Genomic DNA, 16,622 nt, shown 5'->3' on the forward strand with positions numbered 1-16,622 from the left:
AAAAACATGTTATTAATTAAAAATTTAGAAAATTTTGAATTTATAGACTTATATTTTAAAATTTATTAATTTTATATTTTTGAATTATGTAACAAACTTCCATAAAAGCTTAACCATAGAATAAACATATAAACAATTATCACTGCAAAAACTAATATAGTCATGTCTAACATAAAAACCTATATAATGTTTTCCAGGAAACATAGTTATAAGCTTGAACTGATTAAATAAAATTAACTGACTAAAAATAATGCTTATATAATAGAAACGATTGTAAAAAAAGCAGAAAAATAAACTCACAAATTGATAGTTGTTGATTTGCTGTCACACAAAAAAACCAAAGGAGTAAAGAAGAATAAAATAACAAAAAAATAGGTCTAGATTAGTAAGTCTTTAATTTATATATTAATTTTTTTTTTTGGTATAAGAATTAATGGACTTTCCAAGAAAAAGGATAGAAAGTAGTTTTTTGGTGGGGACAGATTTTGTTTTTTAATAATATTTAAAAAAAAATTTTTTTTTTTTTTTTTTTTTTTGTTGGTGGCAGCTGCCCCCACCACCTTGGCTGTGGGTCCGCCCCTGATGCCTCCTCTCGTTTTCGGTTCCACTTGTCCCCTACAGAACCAAAGAGCATTAGTTCTGTTTATTTTTCATAGATGCTAAAAGTAAATACTATGATATGATAATATCCCTGTGGTTTTACATAACTAAAAGTATATTTTGGATTTTAGCCAGTTGTAAGAACTTAGATTGAATCATGACTGGTGTTTGTTTGTAAACAAAAACTAAAGAAAGTAACTACAGTTAATAGTCTGTGCATGTATAATAACGATTAACAATACCTAGACTGTTTTTAGACGATGAAACTGAGCTACGCTTTGTTTTAGTAAAAAATAGTACACGATTTGTAGTGTCTTGAGCGATTTTAAGCCTAGAGAATTTGTCCCTCCATTTACGGGAATTTTCAACGAAACTAGCTTTAAGTATTTGCCAACGTGAGATACCCTACGCATTATGCGATCCAGCTGTTCAGTCCCAACCTCAAAACCGAACTCCGAAGACATTTGTCAATTTACACACAGACACTATCATTTCTTACATGCAATCACCCCATATTTTATTGTCCTTTCTTGAAAAATATCGATGATATGTTTTGAGATGTTAGCTATTCACGAGATAATGTTTGTGCATAGATAATTTTAGAAAATAACCAAGTAATTAAAATTGCTCGGAGCGGTTGTTTATTTTGCTTGCATTGGACTTTCAGCTAGTACTAAAAACAAACTGCAATGAAATCAAGCCAGGGTCCAGTCATAAAACCCTGAACCATGAGCAACCTCTCATTGAAACAACAAAAATGCAAGAAAAAGAAGAAAACGATATGAGAAACCCCAAAACACGAGCTTTGCCCTTACTCCTTAGGGTGACTTAACTTCGCCGCCAGTTTGCTGATGTAGATCCTCTACACCTCTATACTCCGTGGTATCCACAGGCTGTTGAACATCCTTTAACTCCACCGCCACCTTATCCTCTTGAATCCTACCATCATCATCACCGGCAACCGCATCACTAATGTTTTGACCCGTTTCCTTGGCCGCTTTCCAGGCCCCTTCCATCGTATCCTTCATGTTATCGCCGGCATTGATCGCTGCGTCGGTCGCTTTTTTCACTCCTTCCTTTGCCTTGTCTGATACGTAACTCGCTGTGGACTTATCGTCGTTTGCAGTGTTCGAGCCTTGACCATAGTGAGTAGTGCCCTATAGATATAAAATAATTCATTTATCATCCCTAGTATACTTATGTGACTCTTCATCCGTAATCTAAAATGTTATATAAAACCTTAGACATACCTCCGTTTGCTTATATCCGGTTGAGAAGTAGTTGATTCCGGTTGTAGCTTGACGGAGAACGTAACCGGAGAAATCTCCCCCCGGAGTACTTGAAACATTCACCGCCGTGAGTCTTTTCACCAAAAACCTAGCCGCCATTATTAATTTTCCCTTTTTCTCGATTAAGATATTTTAATCTGGTGCTTTCCCGTTATCTCTCAGTTGCTTAAGAAGTAGTTACCGAAGAAGATCCAAAGGTTGCGGAAGTCAGTAGAATAGTGGGAGTACCAAGCCGACGACACGTGGAAATCTAACGACACGTTTCTCAGTTAATGTCTCTTTTCTCGACACGTGCGCGAAACGGTTCCCAAGTTAATAAGCCCTATTATTGTGTTGTTTTTAACTTTGGCCCAGGTATAACCATTACGGCCCATTATAGTTAAGGCCCAGCTTATGAAGCTTACGCTGGAGATGCCATCTCTTTTATCCGAGAGTTGAGAGATAAAGATCGCCGGCGTTTCGAAGAGGAGGAGAGAGAGAGAGAGAGAATGGCGGAGATGAAGTGTGTGGGAGTAGTTGGTGCAGGACAGATGGGCTCAGGAATCGCGCAACTAGCCGCCACAAACGGTCTCGAAGTTTGGCTTATGGACGCTGATCGTGATGCGCTCACTCGAGCCACCGCAGCTATATCCTCCTCCGTGAAACGTTTCGTCTCCAAAGGTCTAATCTCCAAGGCAAGATTTACTTTGATTTTCTCCTTGGTATTTCATTCTTACATCGAATCAACTAATTGAGAGAGATCGCCGAGCAAGCAAACCTAAACGGAGCACAAATATAGTCCAGCAATCACACCATGTCCTATTTTGGTTTGTATAGGCTGTTTCACGATGCTATGTCTGTTTCTTTAGAAAATAAAATAAAATAAAAGGTGTTCTTATGATAGTGTTTTAGTGTTTATACTTGAGAATACTTTGCAGGATTTAGGAGAAGTGAAATGGTCGAAATTTCTGTTAAATCTCTATTATTAAGTTCAGGGTTATTTGTATTTTGCAGGAAGCTGGTGATGATGCTATGCGTCGTCTACATTTAACATCCGATATTCAAGATTTGTCTTCTGCTGATATAATCGTTGAAGCCATTGTGGAATCTGAAGACATTAAGAAGAAGTTGTTCAAGGATCTAGATGGTTTAGCTAAGAGTTCTGCAATTTTAGCTTCTAATACAAGTTCTATCTCCATTACTCGCCTTGCATCCGCAACTAAAAGACCTAGCCAGGTTCAAGATTCTGTTACTTCCTCTGCTAAAATTATCAATCTATCTGTTCATTAGTTTCAAGTCTGACTATTTCAATTAAGTCTTCCTTTTTAATCCTCTATAGGTCATTGGAATGCACTTTATGAACCCTCCTCCTATAATGAAACTGGTTGAGATCATTCGCAGTGCGGATACCTCAGAAGAGACGTTTATTGCTACAAAATCCCTGGCTGAAAGGTTCTATATTTTCTTGATATAACGTTTAAATGTATGCGGAAATTTTCAACATAATATCAAAATGTTGGAAACTTGGAATTAAATCAAATTGTATTATCTATCATGTACAAACCTCAACTAGATGAAACTGTTACCGTTTGGACCAGAAACAGAACAATTTTCTTGGGTTTGGTTATCCTGAGTAACTAACGAAATCACTGATTCAGTTGCTTTCCGTAGATTTACATTTAACTGTATATCCCTGAAACCTGCAGGTTTGGCAAGACAACAGTTTGCTCACAAGACTACGCAGGATTCGTCGTCAACCGTATCCTCATGCCCATGATCAACGAAGCTTTCTACACACTTTACACAGGTGTGGCTACAAAGGAAGACATTGACAACGGAATGAAACACGGCACAAACCACCCTATGGGTCCCCTGGAATTAGCGGACTTAATCGGTTTAGACGTGTGCTTGTCTGTGATGAAAGTTCTACATCAGGGACTTGGAGACATAAAGTACGCACCTTGTCCTCTACTTGTTCAATACGTTGACGCTGGAAGGTTAGGTAGAAAACGAGGAATGGGAGTTTATGATTACCGTAAAGCTACACAAAAGCCATCTCCTCGGCTCTGAGAAAGCAAGTCAACCCAAAAAAAATAAGAACAGTAAATGCTTTGTGGGCTAGTGTCTTTTTTCTTTCTTTGTTTCTTGGTAGATATGAAGTCACCGGTCAGCATAAGTGACCTTGTGTTGTAATCTTAATATGTACTTCAAAGTGCAGCTTAAACTAATTAATATAAAGAGTTGTTATCACGTTGTCCTCCAAGACAAATCATCAGTTTCTCTTTCCGTTTGATTGGGGATCAATCTCTCAAAATTCAGATGTATTTTGTCTTCAAAATGTACTAACCAGAAAAAAGGTAAATTCAACAGCAAAACGACGGGAGAATTTTGTCAAGTTATCAACTTATCTTGGATGACGAAGAAGAGATAATGATTTAAATCATTTGATGATAACTTTCATTAAGTTGATGATGCATAGATTAACTAGTCAAATAGCATAAGACAAGTCTCTGTTGACGAAAACAAAAATAGCAAAACACAAATCCCTAGCACGTTATTATTACTCTCTTAATCCACACTTCAACGGTAACTCGCCATGCATTGCTCTGTAATAAATTTAATTATCTTTTGAAATTGTAGTACTGTATATAAATTAAGTTACTTATTGGAAAATCATATTATTATTTAATTTAAAAGCTTAGATTAACACATTTTACTGTATATTTTAAGTAAAATAGCGTAATAAGCTGAAAGCAGTAGTAAGAAAGATAATTTAAAAGCAGAGCAAAGTTATTAAAACAAAAAAAAAAAAACGAAAATTCCAGTCGTGGCAGTAAAAAAATTATAAACAGTCTCTCAAGTCTACTCTGCCGGTGATACTCTCGGAGAAGTCACCGGGAACAGTGGAAGAAGCTGCGGCTCCGATTCTCTCGGAGTAGAAATCGGAGACTGGTGAAGGTAATAACCCTTGTCGGCGATGGCTCTCTCTTCCTCAGATAATGGCGACAACCTGTCAAAAGGGTCGCCGTCGTTTCCGCTGTTTCCCTGCTTTAACGGCGTCACGGGACTGTTAAGTGCAAGCTTGGGGAAATCAAGACAGCTAGGCGACAAAATCTCCTGATTCCTCGGCGAGAATCTCGGACTCCCGGCGCCACCACCGATCATGAGACTGTTCTTGATGAGGTTGTTGTTGAACCCGCCGTGTGATCTCCTCTCGTAAAGCTTGTTACCGGAATGTTTCTTCGGCTGTGCGGTTTTGATCGGTGGAATCACGAAATTACCTTTGCCGGAAGGAGTCGTCGGAGGACGTGGCGAGTCCGGAGATCTCGGGGAAGAGCTTCCCGTGAGCATCTGTACGACTTGTTTGAAAGAAGAAGTGTCTGCTTGAACAAAAGTTGTTGGATAATGATCAGATCTAGTTATGATGTGATGATGTAAAGAAGATGAAGCTGATGATGATGAAGAAGATGGTGGGTTTGTTGAAATCTCCATTGATGTTTTTTTTTTATAAAAAAAATCCTTCGGGGAAGCTTCTTGATTTTTTTTCTTTTAATCGTATCCTCTAAAACTCCATTAAAGAAACTCTCTGCTCTTTTATGGTTCTTTCTCTTGTCACTTAGGAAAATTATGTGTGGAGTATTGAGTGAAAGAGAAGGAAGAAGGTGATGAAAATTAAAATGGAGGTCTTCTCTTAAGGTTTTGGGATTATAAAAGAAGTTGGATTGGTTATTTTATTTAATCTGGAATCTTTCTTTGTGAAAAGAAAATATAGAACTACTAATTAAAAAAAAAATATATATATATAGAGACAAATAAAAAGTTGACATGAGGATTTGTGCCCAGGGAATCAAAAAATGTTTTTATTAGGCAATTTTTTAATTTCTTTACTTTGAATTTGTCTGCCATAGTGTACAAAGGAAGAAATTGCTAATGCAACTTTGTCTTTATTAGGCTCTATAATGATAATGTATTGAATTCTATAAAATTTTCACACTATTCAGAGAATGCTTATGCATAACTTATCAATCAACAAATTATATTTGATACTTTAGTTTTTTTTTTAATTACAACACAATTGCTTTTTCTTCTTTTCTCTCAAAAAAATAAATTAATCAAAAGTCATATCTTTATGAGTTTATGTGCATGCATACACCTATACATATCTAGTATATATATTTATCGTATCTCGGTCTCCCATAGCTTTTTCATATCCATGAAATGTTCGAAGTACCAATCAAACTCGAACACATGGCTATATTGTGTTTATATATTATGCGTGTGACATCGACGTATCAAATTTGCATTTGTGATGATAAAAGTAAAAGAAAGAAACTTCGAATTCTTTGGCTTAGTGGATTATATATGTGCGTTATTAGACACTTTTTCAAAACACAAAAACAACGATAGATAAAACCCACGATCCAATCCTCTATATAAAGTACAAACTTCCATAACTTAAAAATCAGAAGAAAAACTTTGCTATAAAACTAGATAAATAATAATGAATTAGTTCGAAATTTGAATACGAAATAATGCCAACTACGTGTATACACATACATACACATACATATATATATACAGTACAATTATTTGGATTAGATTTATTTCTGTCGTTATGACTCGTTCAAATAGAAGAAGAAGACTTTGGTTAAACAAATATAGAGAAGTTTTCTTAAATATGATTTCTATTAGAATAAGTCTAGTCAATATATCTTTCCTAAAACTAACAAAAATCTTTGTTGAACAAGTTACAATTTAGACTGGTTTTTAAAAGAAATGTTTGAGAAAACTAGAAAAAAAAAAGGAAAGATGCGATAGGCGTGCATGTATTGAGCCGCAAACCCTAATGATGAGATTTTTTAAAAATTAAAAGTCGTCTGACTAATGAGACACATGTAGGCCTAGTATTGGTTATTTAGTTTGATTGCTCCTAGTTGAACGGGCAAATACTCCTACTGTATATCATCAGTATATTTTAGTCTACTTCTCTACTAGGCAACTCTAATTAACTTCGTATTGGCCGGTCCAATTATCTATAAGATTAAACAAATTATTCTATGTTATGTCCACAAGAACAACCATCCTAAATGTCATGTTTGGTTGGTTACACTTTAATTCGTAGAAGTACAGATGTTGCGATATATAGACTAATAGTTTGATAAGTCCAAATATTTTCGTTCCTAAAAAAAACACCGTTTCTTTTCTTTTTCTACATAGTTAAAATAATTACGTTGCTTAATCATAAAAATTTCTGCTTAAATAAAATACAACGGGTAGTGATCTAGTTATGTATTATTTGGAGTTCAGCGGATTGCCGATGGCATAAGAGAAAAGTTTGGGATCATATTGATATGCAATTCTTGATTAGGCAAAAAACAACATATTTATTTTGTATCGTAGTTGTGATTGAAAGTCAATCGCATTAATAAGAAGGTGAGGCAAAGACTATTATTAATAAGTATTATCACTCTCTATGAATGCGAGATATTGTAGATGATAAAATATAAAAGAAGAGGATGAATCTTCTTCACCGCCTAACCCATAGTTTTATTCTTTTGTTAATCGCCCCTAACCCCATTAGTTGGTTTCCCACTTTGTTTCTTTTTTGGGGGGTTATTAATGTGCTTAAGAATATATTCGTACTACTTCAAATGTATATGATTAACTATTAAATAACCTTTCACCCACCATTAACTGAGAAAGAAATTAAAAGAGAAAATTCAAACTTTTTAAGGTAAGCTAACGATGCTTATATTAGTGGCTAACAAATGCTTTCTGGTCATTATCATTAAGTAGTTAGATTCTGTTAACTTCAATGTAGTTTTTTTTTTTAGTTAGGTTAAGTTATCATCACATTTCATTCAACCTAAATGTTCCCATTCTACCTAAATTCTTTCTCCAAACGAATGATAGAAAGGGCTTGACTATCTATAATACAAATCATTATAATCGTTCTTTTGTAATAGATATTTCATGATGATGATATATTTTTCATCGCTCAGTGCAAGATCGCAACACATGTGTCGCCCACCAGCTATTTTAATCCGATCTAAAACATCAAAAATAGAAAACAATCGACAAACTGATTTATTTTGTTTCCACAAGAAAAGACTAGTTAACGACAATGTAATGAAACAGAGAAGCCCCATGAGAACGTGTTAAGAAAACCCTAATTCACAGTCGACTTTTTACACGCGAGCTGCCTAGATTCGTTGCTTTAAAAAGTTCAAATATTAAACAAACGAAAAGAAAATCAAGAGTCTTGCATCGTCTACTCAAACATTAATTATTAAGTACATACGATTATGAGCTTTGTTGTAGATTATACAAGCTTGGTAAAACTGATCACGCAAAATCGCTTCCGGGCCTATTAGGCCAGATCTGGCCCATTAGGATATTTTCGGAACCCGCTAATTGATAAGCTTTTCATAAGTCTATTTTACCCACATGAATTATCTCAAATTACTTGAAAGCTAGTAGCTGCCTAGTACTAATTATTAGTTGCATATTAAACTACATATTATGATCTTGACCTTTCAGACAACATGAAGCATTGAATTTGAAGCTGTAGCATATAGGCTTATAAAGATGTCATCTGCGTAACTTAACTGTCTGTCTGTCTTTAATAACACGAAAAAATTGTATCCACTTTTAAGAAATTTACAAGTGTTCAATGGAATTTTCACTTCCACCGAATCGTTACTTCAGAGGTTAACGGTAAACCGTAAACGTTGGTCTATAGTTAACGTGAAACTCCAAGTAAAGTATCGAGTTTGTGCGGTGGCGAGATGCGACTGTCACAAACATTGGAAGTAAGAAGTGTAAAGGACACGTTGAGGGGAAACATTAGAGTGTTCTACTTCTAAGTCGGGTTTAGCAAGTAACCGTGACGGACATGTGACCTCTTTACGCGTTTCGTGGCACATCCACCGTCCCCACACGTGCGAGGTTTGCATAGGTTTTGGTGTAATACAACTCATGAACTGCATGACTTCCTTCAAGTTCTCACTTCTCAGCATAACAGTAAATTGTCTTATGATTGTCTAAAAGTGCATGGAAAAAGAAATTAAATATTATATCTAAAGAAACTATAAGATACTATAACTTGGAACAAAATGTAAAATTTTTGGTTTTAGACTTTTAGTAGGAGGGTGGAGTTGATTTCGTGACCAAAACTTCCCATCAAAAATACTTATCTCAAAAAAGCTGTCGACACTATTGGTTAACGAACACATTTTATGCCAAAGTAATGCGATAATTTAGACCAGGCCATGCTTCAATCAGAAGGCTAAAGACACATTTTCCAACTAATGAACTTATTGGCATGTTATGCAATAATACTTTTGTTATTTATTTTTGTAGGAAGAAATATTTAAGGAAACATTAGTTACGTACCAATCATCATAACTCAAATGTACGTATGCTAAAACATACAATTAACCATCTAAACTTCAAAAACAAGATCAACAAATCGTTATATCATTTTTTAACAGAGACAACTGATATGAGATGATGTATAGTAAAGATGTGTAACAAACAAAAAATTTAATGTAACTTTTTGCTCAATATGAAAACTAGAAAGATGTAATGATCATGATAGTAATTAACAAAAATATTCTTGTAAGTAAGGTTTTGCAGTGAATAATTCCCTTTTTTCCCTTCCGTTACAAAGACAGCAATCAATTGCTTTGCCTAATTTTAAGGAATACAAATAAATAATATAGCCTAAAAAATAGATTATTAATCTTCTTATGACAATATATATACTCCTAACGACATCTTCCCTTATGTTTCACCTTATGTTTCACTCTTCCTTTTGCTTCTTTTGTGTTCCAAATCCAATCTATCTTGGTCTACTCTTTACCTTAGCCAAATGGTCATTAAGAAGATTCCTTGTACATTCATTAAACTCATTCTCCTCATCTCCCCAATCCTCTATTTCCTTGTATTGGCAGCGTCTATTCATCCTTATTCGGTTTTTGCCGAAGAAGCTACCAATGTAGAAGACCCAGAGTTCTACATTCTTGATGAAACTCCTAGAATACTTTCGAATGTAACGATATCATCCAAAACACGACTACTAGTTTGCCATTACAAAAAGATCAGAAAAGGGATGAGATGTCATGTCGCAGGTTACAACATTTGCGACGGCGTAAAGGCTGACAAGGGGACGAGTTTGTTGTATTGTTGCAAGAAGCATTGTCGGAATATCTTGGGAGATATGAACAATTGTGGACGGTGCGGTCACAAATGCAGATTCGGACAACGATGTTGCGGAGGCATCTGCACCTATGTCGGCTTTAACCCCAAGCATTGTGGTAAATGCAACAATAAGTGTAAATCCGGGGTTAAATGCGAGTATGGATATTGTGGGTACGCTTGATTTTTAGTATGAAGAAATGTTAAAGGGGTTAAGGGGTGGTGTATTTCTATAGAAGCTTATAAGTAGAGAGATCATCGCATACAAGATTTCTATTCATTATTTTCTGTAGATGTTATTTTATCAATAGCTTCTATATATCCGCGATATTCACTAAACGAAAACGCATGAGAGCAACTAAACCTTCTTCTGCATTTTATCTCGTGAAGTATGTTTTATTTTCCTACTGCTTCAATTTGGATCGATATCAATTATGTCTAGATGCACTGCATTTTACAATAATCAGATTCTTAAATGAAAAGTAACTAGACTAGTGCACCTATGTTTGGAAATTCTTCTAAAGATGGTTGTTATTCTGAAGATAATATCATAAAAAATTAGTGACAGAGGACGCATACAAACGATCCAAGTAATTCACCATTCACCATTCAACATAACCTTATATGTCTCTCTCCCTTTGCTCAAATTGTTGCCTTGTTCATCTTTGATTGATAGAACGTGGTTAGCTTCTTCTCTGCTTTATTTTGCATGAAAAAATGAGTGTTCTTATCCCCTGCTTGAAGTCAGTGAACTTTGATCTTTGCCAGTATTCTTCTTCAAAACAACATATGTAGGGTAACTTAAGCTTCTGCTTTAAAGCACCAATGTACCAATAGTTCAGCTCAGGGAATTCATAACCTTTAAGAAATAGTTTTTGGCGTTTTAGAGTCTGCTTGGAAGTATTGTGAATATTGTGAAGCGTTTAGTGTGCTAATTGCTAAACCTTTTCTGCATTTAGTAAAGCAGTAGACAATGTTCCCATGCTTACTTCTGAGTAGTCTTTATTCCATTCTAATTTAATAACCCTTTTTTACTTGTTGATTATGGGGCCATCTGTTATCATATTTGAATGGCTCTAAACCTGTCAGATTCTTATAAACTCGAACTCAAGAACAACAATGATATTCAATTAGAAAATGATTTCAGAACTACAGTGATTATAATTGACAAAACCAAATAAAAATCATCACTCAATTTGAAGAACAACAACGGCGATCAACATAGATCACCCTCAAGCACATCGCTCAAGATACATTCATCAAACTAAGCGTACTCACTCTCGACACTCATCTCTCTTATTTATACTCTCTTATTTATACTCCCATATTGCAACTGCAGACCTTCTAATCGCAACAAAGGCTTCTCTTCAAAACACCATCTCAATGTTCACGTCATTGGCCACTACACCAACTGTATCAAAACCCTTCCATCTACTATGCGTTGTAGTTCCAACCAGTTCAACACTTTGACATGAGCTCGTGGGAACAAATCTTTCCAGTCTGTCCGTTGTAGTCATAGTTTTCTTTCCTTGGTATGTGGCAGTGCAGTCCTGCTTTGAATCAAGTCATGTTCCTCCATACATTTTCTTTCACATATGTTAAAACAAAAGTTGGTAGCACCTTCTGTTTCATACAAATCAAATTAGTTGATAAGATTATTAAAGCGTAGCTGCACCTGCTGTTCCTAAAAAGATAGCAAAACCCCTGTCGTGTCGAGATAGAAGAATCTCAAAATGGCGATAGCATATCTTAACAACATAACACTAGTGTTATTTTTAGTTTCAGTAGAAGGCGTCCTTATGATCTCCTGACGAATTGTCCCATTCCACTACATTACAGAAACAATACATCACTTTGATAATGAATCAGTATCAGCAATAGGCCCAATATATCTTATGGGCCGGGCCTGATGTAGCACAATTGGCTCAGCCATATATATATAAAAAACAAAAGAGAAGCTGAAGTAGGGATGTCTTGTTAGAATTGAACCCTAAACACTCTTCTGAACGAACTCTCAAGTGGCAAAGAGAAACAATATTTGTGAGACTCATGACAATTGGATTCTCTTCCCTCTCTTCTTGGGGATTATTCATCGTCTTTAATAAGTCTTAACATCTTGGGCAACTTAATTAACTTCTTACATACGGTTTATAATTGGGCTTTAAAACCAAAACGAGGCCCAAATATAAGCGGTATTATAGAGAAAATGTTTTTGATAGATTTAGGGTTTTAAATAAAAAAAAAAAAAAAAAAAGGTTTCCCTTCTGTTTTATAATCTTTCTGATCGAAAAGAAAACCATTGATTTATAGAGAGCACAATCACTTTCCTTTTTTTTTTAATCTTTCTGAAAAGAGAACTCGGAAGATCGATATCGATCCAGAGATGGTGAACGAGTCGTCGTCTTCCCCTGGTAGTAGTAACTGCACTCATTTGTTTGTTCGTCACGGAATCTGCTTCGCCTGCAAAGCGAAGGTGAGCTGTGTCCAAGGCCGACCATTCGGTTATCTCTTCTCCGGTTTACATCTGAGCCACGAAGCTGTATCTTTTACAAAGCATCTCACAACCCTAATCTCACTTTACGGACAGAGGAAGCTTCACTTAGTCATTGACTTGGACCACACGCTAATCCACTCCGTTAGGACTTCAAATCTTTCTAAAGCAGAGAAGTATCTAATCAAAGAGGAGAAATCAGGTTCAAGGAAAGACCTGCGGACATATAAAGATAGATTAGTTAAGTTTCGACCTTTTGTAAAAGAGTTCCTTACAGAAGCCAACAAGCTTTTTACCATGTTTGCTTACACAAGAGGCGGTTCCACTTATGGTCACGCTATTGTGAGGATGATTGATCCAAACAAAACCTATTTCGGGGATCGAGTGATCACTAGAAAAGAGTCTTCTGGCACCAAGACACTTGATCTTGTCTTAGCTGATGAACGTGGAGTCGTGATTGTGGATGATACGCTAGATGCTTGGCCTCATCATAAGAGAAACTTGTTGGAGATCACAAGATACTTGTATTTCAGAAACGATAAGAGATTCAAGAGGCCAGGATTATCTTACGCCGAGAGGAAGAGTGACGAGGGTAGAAGCGAAAGAGCATTGGTGTATCTTCTGAAATTTCTCAAGCAAGTTCACAATGGATTCTTTACCTGTGGGCTTGAAGATGAGTTGGATTTTAAGGACGTTAGGTGCTTGATAAAGGGTCCCCTTAAACCACATAGATGCTAAATTTCTTTGAACATGTTTACTAATTGAATAAAGTTATGAATGTGGATCATACCATCCTGTAGAAGCTATGGTTTAGATTCTGCAATATGTAACGAGATACAGAAAATGGAAGAAGCTTGATTTTATCTGCAATCTCTTAGGATATATGTAATTAGTCAAGCAGCTTGACTGTAACTATCAAGTGGATTCAATCCACAATGTTCACATAAAATCTCTATGGACTTTCATACTCACAATTAGGCTGTTTTTCTTTTTCTTTTTCAGACAGCTCTTGAAAGAGACAGGAACATTAATTAATATCTAAAGGCTATGAAACTACTATAAATAAACTAAGCGCTAACTTTGAAAGTCCAGAAGCAGCTCTTCCTTCACTCACTTTTATCTCTCCAATTAGGCAATGTCAAACCTTTTAATGTCTCTTCCCTTTCACAGTTTTACCGTAGAAGTAAAACCACGAGAAAGAGTGCGCAAGCAAGTGCAGCAGAAGAAAGTCCCCAGACCCAATATTTATGAGCCCTTCTACGGTTCAGGATGGCCTTAGGCAGAGCTTCGGTTCCTCTTCCGCGGTGTTTGTACCTGAAACTTCTTTGCTTTGGAAACAATGATCTATCCTTTTGGTGTTTCTCTTTCCCTGAAACTGTCACAGTCTTAACCTTTTCCAGCTCATTGATTACTTCTCGTGACTGGTCTGATTCTAAAGGAGAAGAAGAATTTGCAGCAGCTTTCTTCTTTGCCTTCTTCTCACACTCCTGAAAACAAAACAAAGAATTAAGAAACATACATGGAATGGAAGAGTTAATGGATACCTTAAAAAATCAAAATGGGATAATATAATTTACCTTGAGTTTCTTTTCAGCTTCCTTTTGAGCTCTTATGGCAGCTTTCGCAGCAGCTTTTTCTTGCAGCTTCCTCTTCCTTTCCATGGCTAACCGAGCTTTCTCTAACTGCTCTTCTCTCTTCCTCTCCTTCAACGTTTCTTCATCGACCTCTTCTTCTTCCTTCTTCGGTTTCTCATACACGGGGAATTCCAAATCTATAACATCACGCTCCTCAGCACTAGACCTGTTGCTATCTATTTTCTTCATTTCTTTCTTTCGTTTATCTGTAGTTACATTCCCATCTTGAGACGAGTTGGAGTTGGAATCTTCTTTGTTCGCCTTGTGAACCTTCTCGCCTACCACAATAGTCTTACTCAGCACTTGCTTTTCCCGGACAACAAGAACTGCAGGATCTTTAGTCCGGCCATCTCGATTCAGCTCTCTTTCACCGAGTGAAAGTGAGATTCTTTTTACGTAATCATCCCTGAAAGCCTTGTCATTATTCCAATGAGTCATGAACCTATCAACCTATATAAAAAAACAGAATCAAGAACATATGCTCAATCTCAGATAGAGACACCTACGCAATCAATCCTTGGAAAAAGCAAACAAACCTCAGAGCTGGACAACACTTCAAGGTCACTAACATTTCCAGAAGCAGCCAATTCTTTAGCTTTCCTCATAACAGCAAGGCTCTGGAAATAGGCGGCATTCTACAGAGAAAAGAAAAGAGATACATCAGATCTTTGAGATCATCCAAAGGCAAAACTAACAGAAAGACAAATATCGTACCCCTTTGTCTCGTTGTATCCTCAGCATCTTAATCCTTCCATACAACTTGTCCCTCTTCTCAAGTATGTGTGCCATTTCTAAATCCAAAATCCTGATATTGTTCTGGCTCTTTCCCATCTTGTCAGCCAACTGGTTAATCTTCCATGTAATGGCATCGAGCTCCTTCTTTACTTCATTCAGTTCCACAGCCATTGACTATACGATGCAAAAACCAAACCCTCACATCATCAGATTCAACAGTGTTTTAAGTAAAATACCACAAAGAGTTGACCTTTGGTTAGAGGCTTTACCTTGACACGGTTTACGGAAACTTCTTTCAGCGCAAGAGAATCCTCACTTAGAATTATCCCATCAGGCTTCTCAACATCCTTAAGCATCCAATCTTCATCTTCCAAACCAACGCTACCATGTTCAATCTGATAATGAGCTATGTAAATCTGCATCCACCACATTAATCACTTGTACAAATCAGAAAACTATAAACAGAATGCTTCGCTATGATCAGATCGTTAGGTCCCTTACAAGATGATCGAGCTCCTCCTTTGTAAAGCAAAGCTGATCGCTATTGGAGCACCGGAACTTCCGTAGAGTTTCCTGTAGAGTATCAAATTCCCTCTTCTTCTCTTCAAAAACCAATCTATAGCCTTCCGACTTAGGACCCAAACCCTCCATTTGAGCAACTGAGTCGGAATCTCAGCCTATAACAAAACCCAAAAATCAACATTCAGAAACGTATTAATCATCACACACACACACACGAAAAAAAAAACAAAAAAAAGGCTCACCCTTTCGAATTTTTGTGCATTGGAGACATCAATTCGGAGCTTATTACAGCGATAAATCTCTTGATCAGCTTCATCGATCTTAGCTTTGATCTCGGGATCATCATAAACCGGATGCTTAACAAAGTAGAAAGAGAAAGCCCACTCTCCAGCTGCAACTCCCGGTGAACTATCGCCGGAAAAAACATTGCCGTCTTCTTCGGTGGTGACAGTTGATACATCGCAATATGAGACAGAATGGTCGCTTCCGAAGAGAGACAAATCGTTCATTTCCGGCGGAGGAACCACCTCGAAGCCGTCACAGAGTACAATCTGCGCACCCATTTTGATACCTTTGCCCTTTTATAACAAGAACAGAGGAAAATAATCACTGTAAGAAGTGTGACATTGTCAAAACTGAAATCGAGACGAAGCTTTAAAAAGGATCTGTCAGAGAAATGTGAAATAAAAGTTTTCAAAAAAGAAGCAAACAAAAAGCGCAAAGAAATAAAGAAGATTTGAGAACATACGAGAATTCAGACAAAACAAGAACAGAGGATAAGTGTACTCCAATCAACAACAAAGATATGTCCTTTAAATCAAAAAAGCCGATTTTTTTTTTTTGTAGACGACGAAAATAAAAGAAAAAAAAAACGCAGAATCGTGGAAACAGGATTTAAGAGTTTTAATTTTAAGACAAAAATCGACCTTCTAAGCTTTGACCGAAGAAAAAGTAAATTGGGAATTTTACCTAGAAAGAAGAAATGAGTGTCACCCACAGAGATTCTCCCAAAAATCTCAGGGTTTTGAGCTGAAGAGGAAAATTTTAATCTGATTGCTTTGAAAAAAAAAAAAAAAAAATATGAAATCTAAAGAAATAGAAAAAAATCGAGTCTTTTAAAAGGTCTAAGTTGAGAGAGAGAGAGAGAGAGAGAGAGAGAGAGAGAGAGAGAGT

The 16,622-nt window shown here is 36.3% G+C and overlaps 6 protein-coding genes across 7 annotated transcripts; 3 read left to right on the top strand and 3 right to left on the bottom strand.

Annotated features, from left to right (window-relative positions):
• Positions 1-1,215: 1,215 nt before the first annotated feature.
• LOC17892012 lies at positions 1,216-2,025 on the bottom strand. The gene is made up of 2 exons (XM_006299195.2): positions 1,851-2,025; positions 1,216-1,757 (listed from the first exon to the last, which is right to left on the bottom strand). The coding sequence occupies exons 1-2, from the start codon at positions 1,986-1,988 to the stop codon at positions 1,419-1,421; spliced, it is 477 nt and encodes a 158-aa protein (XP_006299257.1). The 5' UTR covers positions 1,989-2,025; the 3' UTR covers positions 1,216-1,418.
• Positions 2,026-2,311: 286 nt separating this feature from the next.
• On the top strand, positions 2,312-4,118 carry LOC17891313 (3-hydroxybutyryl-CoA dehydrogenase). Its single transcript, XM_023786377.1, has 4 exons — positions 2,312-2,563; positions 2,883-3,104; positions 3,208-3,320; positions 3,575-4,118. Exons 1-4 carry the CDS (start codon positions 2,378-2,380, stop codon positions 3,936-3,938), a joined length of 885 nt encoding a protein of 294 aa, XP_023642145.1. The 5' UTR covers positions 2,312-2,377; the 3' UTR covers positions 3,939-4,118.
• Positions 4,119-4,623: 505 nt separating this feature from the next.
• On the bottom strand, positions 4,624-5,564 carry LOC17892201 (VQ motif-containing protein 19). Its single transcript, XM_006299235.2, has one exon. The coding sequence runs from the start codon at positions 5,358-5,360 to the stop codon at positions 4,731-4,733; it is 630 nt and encodes a 209-aa protein (XP_006299297.1). The 5' UTR covers positions 5,361-5,564; the 3' UTR covers positions 4,624-4,730.
• Positions 5,565-9,683: 4,119 nt separating this feature from the next.
• LOC17892374 (protein GRIM REAPER) lies at positions 9,684-10,474 on the top strand. Its single transcript, XM_006299093.2, has one exon. The coding sequence runs from the start codon at positions 9,742-9,744 to the stop codon at positions 10,249-10,251; it is 510 nt and encodes a 169-aa protein (XP_006299155.1). The 5' UTR covers positions 9,684-9,741; the 3' UTR covers positions 10,252-10,474.
• A 1,976-nt stretch (positions 10,475-12,450) lies between these two features.
• LOC17891922 (RNA polymerase II C-terminal domain phosphatase-like 4) lies at positions 12,451-13,296 on the top strand. Its single transcript, XM_006299629.2, has one exon. The coding sequence runs from the start codon at positions 12,451-12,453 to the stop codon at positions 13,294-13,296; it is 846 nt and encodes a 281-aa protein (XP_006299691.2).
• Positions 13,297-13,432: 136 nt separating this feature from the next.
• On the bottom strand, positions 13,433-16,586 carry LOC17893829 (proton pump-interactor 2). 2 transcript variants are annotated; one of them, XM_023786828.1, is made up of 7 exons: positions 15,655-16,586; positions 15,429-15,586; positions 15,197-15,343; positions 14,907-15,101; positions 14,729-14,827; positions 14,136-14,642; positions 13,433-14,045 (listed from the first exon to the last, which is right to left on the bottom strand). In XM_023786828.1, the coding sequence occupies exons 1-7, from the start codon at positions 16,010-16,012 to the stop codon at positions 13,731-13,733; spliced, it is 1,779 nt and encodes a 592-aa protein (XP_023642596.1). In that variant the 5' UTR covers positions 16,013-16,586; the 3' UTR covers positions 13,433-13,730. The 2 variants fall into 2 exon arrangements, with proteins under 2 accessions (XP_023642596.1, XP_023642595.1); XM_023786827.1 differs by lacking the exon at positions 15,655-16,586 and having other exon boundaries at positions 15,429-15,598.
• Between the last annotated feature and the right edge of the window lie 36 nt (positions 16,587-16,622).

Source organism: Capsella rubella, unplaced genomic scaffold (assembly GCF_000375325.1).
Source record: "Capsella rubella cultivar Monte Gargano unplaced genomic scaffold, Caprub1_0 scaffold_3, whole genome shotgun sequence".
Classification (NCBI taxonomy): Eukaryota; Viridiplantae; Streptophyta; class Magnoliopsida; order Brassicales; family Brassicaceae; genus Capsella; species Capsella rubella.